The sequence below is a fragment of the Phasianus colchicus genome, chromosome 4 (assembly GCF_987193195.1).
Source record: "Phasianus colchicus chromosome 4, bPhaCol1.hap1.1, whole genome shotgun sequence".
Taxonomy (NCBI): domain Eukaryota; kingdom Metazoa; phylum Chordata; class Aves; order Galliformes; family Phasianidae; genus Phasianus; species Phasianus colchicus.
In genome coordinates, this window is record NC_143439.1 from 52,884,139 (window position 1) to 52,893,889 (window position 9,751).

Here is a 9,751-nt window from a genome sequence, read left to right on the forward strand (position 1 = left end):
GTGTGAAACTAAGACCCAAAACTTTGAAATTAGTTTAATGGTTGTGGCACATTCTTAACAGTAAAAAACCCTAGATAATAGCTCAAATATATTAAAGTTTTAAAGTCTTCCTCTCTTTATATTGTTTTTGCAAATTCTGGATCAGTTTTCACCCTTGAAACGTCTTTGCAATGTCATGTATTTTGTTACCCACAAAGGCAAAGACACTACATCACTCTTCTTGTGCTTTCATAGAACAAATCGTGTGACTTCACAATTTCCATCAATCTGGCCTCATTGTCACAATCACATTTGTAGAACTTGCAAAGACTGTTACAAAATTAAGTCACTATCCAAAATAACAAACATGCATTGACTGAAGAGAAAAATTTAGACATTAATTCTGAAAAGATTAGATGAAACTGAAAAGAACAGTATGTAAGGCTAGTGTAAGCCATATACAAATTCTACACTGAGTTATAAAATAAAATTTACTTTTTGCAATTGAAATATGTATAAATAAAATCCAACATGAAATAGATAAATAAAGACCAACTATAAATTTATGTCTTTTTCTCTGAAGTTTAATTTTAACAGATGACAGCCACAAAATTTAGTCACTAGTGATTAGACTGTTGAAAAATTAGTTGAAATGGAAAGTTCACTATCGGATTACATAAGGCAGGATGAAACTAATAATGTTTTGAAAGAAACAAACAAACAAAAAAAAACTGTCTACAGTTCAAAGAAGCAACTTATCTGGTATTAATAGGAATAAAGAACTAACCTATAAAGTGATAACAAACTTATTTATTATCTCTGATGATAGAACTAACTAAATGGATGTTTTCTCATGCACAGTTTAATTATCCAGTTTTTAATATTTTTCATTAAATATTTTTTATTTAAAAATGGGAAAAGTTCTTTGATAGCTAATGCCTCTCAATTTTTTTCAGAATTTTTTAAAATTTGTCCATATTATTTCCTTGAAAGGCTGTTCCTGTCTATATTAGTATTTCATGCAGTGTATGCATCCAATGTTTTGATCAATGGGATAGATGTACAAAAAAGTATTGTGAAAGAGTTCCTGAGATCTTCAGACATATGGCAGCCTCCTAGGTCCAAGCAAGCTATCCTTATACCTGGTAATGAGAGTTTATTTATAAAATGATTCAATATTTATCTGAACAAAGTTTCTGGCAACCAAATTATTGCATGCTCAGGGAAGTAAAAGCAAGACAGCCAAGCTAAAATAAGCCAAAAATAGAGTGTATATTTACTTTTCCCTGGTCAGAATACCCTTTGTCAATAGGTGAGGAAAAGTGACAGAGGTTAATTAATGACACAGTCCTCAAACAAATTATCTATCTATCTTACATTTCATCTCTGTCATAACTAAGCCTAATAATTGTTAATATATTTTCTCTGTCTGTGAGAAATACATTTATTTTCAAAAGGAAAATTGAGCTGTACAAAGACATGCTTAGGAAGACAGTTCTATTTAAGCAAAATATTAAAAATATAAACCTTTAAAAGTACTGTTCAGTTAGCATAAAACAGCATAGGTAACTAAGTTATACAGAGAACTGTTTTCTTATTTCCTTCTATAATCTGGAAAGAGATCAGTAGCACCACCTAGGTGCTCTCGATAACACTCTACTACTGATTCCTAAATTGTGTAGATTGCTCTGAAAGTAATGCATCTTATTTATTTCCATGATAAATACATCAGGTACAAAGAGCATAGTAGCACTATATGATAGAGCAAATTCTTAGCTACAACATTATTTTTCAGCAGTCACCACCATTAGCTATGCATTTTCACCAGTGATGAACAAGAGCCTACATGCTGCTATCATAAAAATCTGCACCAGTAGAGGTAACTTACTGTAACTGCTGAAACACACTACCTATCCTTTATGCCCTTCTGCTGCCATCTGTCACATAGCGACAAAATTCAATGAACTACTGGTGGGAAGGTTCAACCTCTACAACCATACCACCAATATTTACCTCAGACATAATGGGTCAACAAAATAAAATAGGAGGCATTACTTTTGGAGCACTCCTCATACTTTTAACATAGAACTTTCCATAACTATGGTAATGCTTCTCTCTCCCTGACACAAACTGATATATGAACTTGATGGGAGTAATTTTAATAACAGGTTTATAACATATTCTTCAACTGGGATTTAGGGCTTAGTTGTCACAAACAAGTACCTGTATTCTTAGTTAATGTGTTGTGTTTCACTACCTTATTACTTTTCTCTTTTTGTAGTTAAACTGCTATTACATTATTTCATGTTTTCAACAGAACGGTATTCTGAATTCAGATAATGCTGTGCTCTGTTGTGGAACTAACTCATCTGGCTGTTAGGGACCTTGGATTCTCTTGATTTGAAGTGTAATTGGCACTGAATACATGCTGCTAACATAAAAAGTATGATAAGAAAAGGTAGTGTAGTCGGTTGCAGAAGGCAATGCAGAAGCACGGACCAGGAAAACAGGTATTTTGAAATCCATCATTGTACTTTTAACTTTCATTCTGAAACCTAAGCAGACAGGAACAAGTTTTTGTGAGGTGTATTTTCCTAGAAACAGAAGCAGAGAATTTTTTTGCTGTTCAAAACTTCAAAACCTGATCTTCAAACTGACATAAGGTTTAAAATACACTGGTAAATTTGCATTCTTTTGTTCAGCTTCCAAGTCACTAAGCCAGGGTAATTTAAAGGCAAAGACCAATTAAGATATGAATAAGATGCTACTGGTTTGCAAATTACAGAATGCTGGCAAGTATTCTGAATAATTAAAATGAATAAAATGGCTAGTTCATCTCCCTAATGATGCTGAAATGAAATGTGTAAAGAAAAGAACATGATCCAGTCCTGGAACATAGTAGTTACGTCCCAGTCAAGCAGTTCAGAAGGACTAAGACAAAAGGAGAGAAAGGTAGCACATGTTCTTTGTAAAAATACCTCTTTGTATTTACTATGCAAATTCACAAGCAGACGTGTACACCTAGACTTTAAAAGAAGACTGAGGACCCCTTCTCCATCACCAGCAGGAGAACTTGAATCTGTCTCTAATACTATATTATATAACTACAAATTTAATGGGAAGCTTCATAAATTTTCTCTTGAAGGATATTTGTCTTCAGGGAAATACATTGCACAGACAAAGGACTGCGAAGTAACATCTTTTTATGTTAGTAAATGAATTTGCTCATATTTATACCATAGAGAGTATGTGGGTTTTGAATCAATAGTTCATTTATGGTGCTTATCACTAACCTTCAACAGTTTTTGAAATAAACTATAAGTGAACTATTCTTTAAGTTCCTTGAAAAATGCCCTATAAATGCTCTTTTTTTTTTTTTTCCCAGATTTATTTTCATACACAGTAGCTATTTTAATTGAGTCTAAATCGAAAGGGTGAGTGAAACACAATTTGCATAACGCAGCTGAAGAACACAGTAAATGGTCTTCAGATTTTAGATTAGACAAATGGCAACCCTATAGTTTGCCAGCACATATGACTAGAAAAACAAGCTTGACATAAATGCGTATACTTCAAAGTAAGCTACATAGGACATGCAATTAATGAAACACAAAATGTAAGGCATTAGCAGTACTAAATGATCTGTTTACCATTTATACTAAATTACCTTTTTTTCTTCCTATTAGAATAGCGGTATCACAGTGTAAGTATAACCCTCCTTTCTCAAAATGAAAATGCTCACTAAGTAAGTTATTTTTTACAGGATTACTAGAAATACTATGGTAGAAATACTATGGAAGGGAAAAATACAATAAGACTGCGTTATGCAAATTGTGTTTCACTCACCCTTTTTTTTTTTTAATAAATACCGCTGCAGTTAAATCATATGAAAATATTAATTACTAAAATAACTGACCTTCTTTTTATAAGATTCTTTACAATTTAATCATATTGGCTACCTAGCTGGAAAAAAAAAAAAAAAAAAAAAAAAAAAAAAAAAAATCCTAATTTGATTAAGTAAAACAGAAACTACCTAGAAGTAAATTGACATTTGAAACTGGAGAATATACTTCATCTAATTACATTAATGAAGAACACTACCGAGGTTTGTTTAGTGAGAAAAAACCCTTCTGACCTTTTGATTTAGCTGAGAGTAGAATGAATATCTGGGTCCTTTTTCAGTATTATTTTACATTCAGCAAGATCAAAAAAAATTACAGCACTCAGTTAAAGTGAAAAAGTGATAGAACAGTAACAGTTTTTAAATTAGCTGATGTGATAGTTAAGTACAGTTCTTGTGAAGCTTTGTCTTTACTGTTGTATTTGTTGTATTAGATGTAAATTACAAGAAGAAACAATCACAGTCTGATATTTTCCTTGAAAAATATTTGTGAATGACTTGTCTATTAATATTTGGAATGAATTTTGCAGTATGTGAGAGAATACAGATATTTTCCACTTTAAGAGAAGTACTTTACTGACCTTCAAAACGTGTTTTATATGTTTTATAGGACAGCAATTTGTATATGGAATATCTCAATTTCCAGCATACTATCCAATCTTTTTCCTCAGAAATATCCTTTTTATATGACTGTATCAGACAGCTCTCACCTTCAATTCAGCATCAATTTGGTAGACAAGAAGCTGGATATGAGCCAGCAATGTAATGCGCTTGCATGTGGGTTGCATTAAAAAAGGGGTGGCCATTCTATGATTCTATGATCTAGTTTTTTTTCTAATTAAATGAATCATACTTTAACAAGGCAAACCAGTCCTTACAAATCATAAAATTATTATTCTACTTTTGGTAAATAAATTATCCCTTTATTCCTTGATATTCTATTAGTGAAACTATACAGCAATTTGAATGTCTTGAATATCAAACTTTTCACTCACTTTCTGCTGATATCTTATATACACATAGCAAAAGGAAACTTAAGTAACACTTCGCTTATCAGCATTGTACCAAAACTGTGGAAAAGGATTTCCGTGCAAATATAATTGATTAGATTTACAGACTTTGAGATACATAAAAATGATATATTGACATTATTAGATCAGATATTTCTGGCTGTGTTTTTGTTATTATTTTTTTCTTTATTGTCTCTTCCTGTTTTTATTTTAAAGTAAGCAAGTCAACTCTTTCTTCAAGGCTAAAAATGTATCTGAAGATAAATCCTCACTTAGCAACAGGAGTTTTGTTTTGTCTGGGAAGTTATTATTTAGTCATTATTTAATCACATAAGAACTAAATCAGTGAAACACAGGCTACTTTTTTTATTTTTTGCAAAGCATTCCAGAAATAGATTGAAACTTAGGTAGTAGAATGTATCCGTTACCTAAAATATTTTTCCTTTTAAAAACAAGCAAACAAAAAGTTGATTTATGTCTCTGTATGTCTTCCTACCTTATTTCCTTCTTTATTTTTTTGTCTTCCAAAAGATAGAAAATACGTTATCAGAAATTATATTAATGATCAAATACAAGACATAAATATTTGAATATTTTCTTCCTGAAAATCAGATTATTTTCAACCAAAGATGAAGCTATTCCTAGGGAACTTTTCCACGTGCAACATTTCAGCAGTAGGTAACACTAAAATTTCCAAACGCTTTGCAATGCCAGGAGATTGGATGGATGAAACACAGGCAGGTAATTCTGGGAGTTAAATCACATCTGCGCTGTGGAGAGGAGAAATGGAATGGAGAATAGACGGAGAGGAAGCTTTAAAAAGAATTGATTTAAAATTTTTCAGGAATTATGTAAAATGACTGCTCAGACTGAATTTTCACTGACAGCATGTCCCTAAGCAGGTGAGCAAGAAACACTGGGTATTCACTGACGAGAAAAACATTTTCTGAACTGTCTTTTATTAATCATCTGTCTTTTCTTGACTTTATCAGACACAAATAGAATGTATAACAATGAGCTGAGCAATTTTGTATGCATCACACATACAAGAAATATATATAACTCAGAGGAAGTAGCTGCTGTGTTGAAGTATGAATTTTTGTTTTAAGTAAGAGCTGCCACTATTATAACCATGTAGCACACACAGACATACTGTTTAATTATGCAGAAAGTAAATGAAGATTGCATCCTTTCATACTTTAATCAACAGTGCTGAAAACACTCCCATTGACGTTTTTCAGGTGTTCATATCTATTTGCAGAGACCAATTTTTCTCTCAACTTTCTCTTCAATAGGATGATATATTTGAACTCCTCAATCCACAAATAAGGCTGAAACATTTGAATTCTTTTATCTTTTTTTCATGCTTCTTAAATGTCTTTACATCTTCCAAATGTGAATACCAAAACTTATTGTAGGTCTGTGATCTCCTGAAGCTATTACATGTATAGAAACAAGACATGATTGTAAATGTATATATAACAGATATAAAGTACTGTGACAGCTTTCCCTCTTCTTTCTCAGCATATCCATCTACTCTTTCCCTTAGTTTTTAGACTGAGTATGCATATTAAAGACATTGTATGTGTATTTGTAAATCCTTGCTTGCACCCTTCTTTTTCAAGACATAAGCTACCTGATGCAGACAAATGTTGACACAGGTTTAACCTGATGGTGGCAAGTATTACTGGATTGTTAACAACTTTACCAATAAGTCCAGGTGTTTTTCTATAGTAAGAATGTGTCCTACTTACTTAAAATAGTCCTTATACGTTGGTGCTTTTAATCAGTATACAAATTTTGACTATTACTAGTACTAACTTTCTGATGAGTAAGAATTCATTATCAACAGTATTTTAAGACCTAGTTTAAGAACTTAGTTTTTACTTTATCCTATGCTTTCTTTTTTAAGTAAAGCAAACAAAATGCCTATTCCATAGAATTAAAGCTGCCATGTCATTTGAAGTCAGGGTAGGTCCAGGAAAAAATTCAGTTATGTTAGAGTATTGATCAACCAACATTAATATTGAAGACCATCCAAATAATTGCTAGTATCACACAGATATGTTATTAAGATAAAAAATGTTATTTGCATTAATACACAAATTATGAGACTTTCAGTGATATGAGTGAGGTAAGACTTGAGATCCTTGTACAAGCTTCTATGCAAGTGATAAAGAGAAATCAGCTTTACAGATTATTAGAACAGTTTTATGTGGTTCAGAAGAAATGACAAATAGAAGTGCTTTAACTGTAGAAATGGCAGCGTGATCTGATAGTTGCAATCAGAGTCACTTTGGAACAAATAAGTAGCAAATATATTAATAGTACTTGCTGATATTCTACATGAAAAATTACTAACAGTTACAGTATGTGTGAAAACTGTTAAATATTTTCTGGTTGATTTCCTTTGCAATGCTCTTGTCTAAAAAAAAATAATAAATAAAATAAAAATTAAAAATTACTGTTGTTTGAGAAAGTGGGCCAGCAACTGGCTAAATTCCGTCTTTTTTCTTGTAATGGAATATTGGCAGGAAGCTCCCAAGGCAAAAAACCATTTGAATACTGCTTTTACATAAAGAACATGGTCTATAGCTCCATTACAAATGCTCCTAGTTTCTTCAAGATAACAATAACATTTCCTCACACTCTATTCTGGCCCTACACTGGGCCCTGATATGGCCCCACTGGCCGCACCTAAAACATGGGCCTTGAGCCCCTTGATCCACTGCCGGATAGCCGGGGTGATGATAACCAAAGCCCCCGTGCTCCATCATCACTCCAGTCACTGCGGCAGCAACCTCGCCTGCCACAGACGGATTTGACTTTTGTTTCTCTACAATATACTTGATGGCCTCACCGGGGGTGTGAAACTTTTCCGGCGCCGCTCTTAGCAAAGCGCGTACATCCCCGTTCGACTTTTGATATAGGCAGTCCAGAATAACAGGGTTATGGACCGCCCTAGGAAGGTCTGACCCTTCTACGGCCTTTATCAGCCTATTTGCAAAATCCTGAAATGACTCCGTGGGGCCCTGTGTAATTTCTGTCCACGGAGTAGATGGCTCTGCATTCCTTGCGAGCCTTCTAAACGCCTCTAAAGCGGCGTCAGATGTAGCAATTAATTCCCCAGGTCTCAGGTGGATAACTTGTGCCTGGGCAGTTAACAGACCTGGTGCGCTACCCATCAATCTCTGAAGGTCGGAGTTGTGTAATACGTTCGCTGGATCATTTTGCGCTGTAACCAATAACTGTCTGAGCCGGGCCTGCCACTCCTCCTTCCACAATGTATACTGCACCGGCTTCAAAACCATACGCATCAAATTCTCTATATCATAGGGCAGGAGAGGCCCCTGTGCGGTAAGGTTCTCGAGGGCATTCATTGTTAAGGGGGATTTCAAACCCTTTTTCTCAACTGCCTCAAGCACCCTCGTGATCCCTTTCGGGTCTAGAGGAACCCAAATTGGGCCGTTTTCTGAGGCTACAACCGGAAACGCAGCTGGATTCGCTAAGCCCTTTTCTTCTGCTGCCTCTTTAATTTTAGCCCAGTCAGTAACCGGGCCCCCCCACCGGCGCGGGCTCCCTCCCGGGTGCGGGCTCCCACACCGGCGCGCTCCGCCTACCGCCCTATCGCGTTCTTCAAGGGGCGGTTCTGGCTGTGACGTTTTGTCCAAAGAAGGGCATAAAGACGGAGCAGGGTAAGGCGAGGGCGGGGCTGTCGGCTCACATGACTGACTCGGCGACTCCTTCTTCTCCGTCTCTCCGCCTCTGCTCTCCGCCGTCGGCGCCATCTTTGCCTCACTGGATCTATGAGAAAGCAAAGACCCGCTCCCGGCAGCCCCCGTCGCGCTCCGGTCCACCCCGAACCCTCCTTCTGCCTTTGCCGCTTTAAGAGCCTCAAGTATCAAGCCCCACGTTTTAAGCTCTGAGGCTTTTTGGTCGGACATGGCGCGCTGGCACAGCGCCGCAGTGAGTGAGTCCCACCGATTTGAATCGAGCACCTGTTGAGGGGAGTCCAGCTCACCCTCCTTTTCTAGCCGCGATAACACGGCCGCGATCTCCTTCTTAGAAGGAACGGTTTTACCGCAATAACTTTTACAGAAATATAAAAGTACCTGAATTACTTGATCCATAATTACACACGCGACCTGCCGCCACCTCACAGGTTCCACCGCAGTGTGTCTTCCGCAGGCGACCTGCCGCCACCTCACAGGTTCCACCGCCTTACGGGCACGCCGGGCAGCTACTACTCACAGGGTGAATCACGTCGGGGTCACCATTTGTTGCCGTTCTCTCTGCAACACTCGTTTTCCACCCCATAAGGTGCTGCTTTGCCAGCGAAACCGACCCCATACCAGGTCGGGGCCAAATGCTCACACAGACCCCAAGTATAGGTGAAGCAAAATGGCGTTTATTAAAATGTAGCAGGCACTTAAATATTCTCGTCCCTGCTTTGTCTACACCCCTTGCATTCACGCTGTCCTATCGTGGGACAGCACCTGGCAAGCCCTGAGCATAGGGAACCTGACCCCGTCACACACCGTGTCCTCGCTACGCCTACTACAAATACCTTCCTTTGAACTTCAGTGGAAACAAGCTAACAAAATGCTTGTAGTAAAAAATCTTTCCTTGTAATACTCCCATCTGAAGGACTAGAGTTTCTTTTGCTGGTTGCTTCATTTTCTTTGTGCTCCTAAAACAGACAGTTCAACATGCATTGAATTTGACACTTCAGGACAAATCTGCAAGTGTGTGTGTTTTGGATTCTCTCTTCTATTCATAAATGCCTTGAAAATAAGATGATCTCCATCAAGAGTCAGGACTAGAGATTGTGAGAGTGACAGCATGTTTTACACACACATAC

General features: G+C 36.6%; 1 protein-coding gene across 1 annotated transcript; it reads right to left on the minus strand.

Annotated features, from left to right (window-relative positions):
* Positions 1–7,511: 7,511 nt before the first annotated feature.
* LOC149918258 (uncharacterized) lies at positions 7,512–9,452 on the minus strand. The gene has a single exon (XM_090140109.1). The coding sequence runs from the start codon at positions 9,018–9,020 to the stop codon at positions 7,512–7,514; it is 1,509 nt and encodes a 502-aa protein (XP_089996235.1). The 5' UTR covers positions 9,021–9,452.
* Between the last annotated feature and the right edge of the window lie 299 nt (positions 9,453–9,751).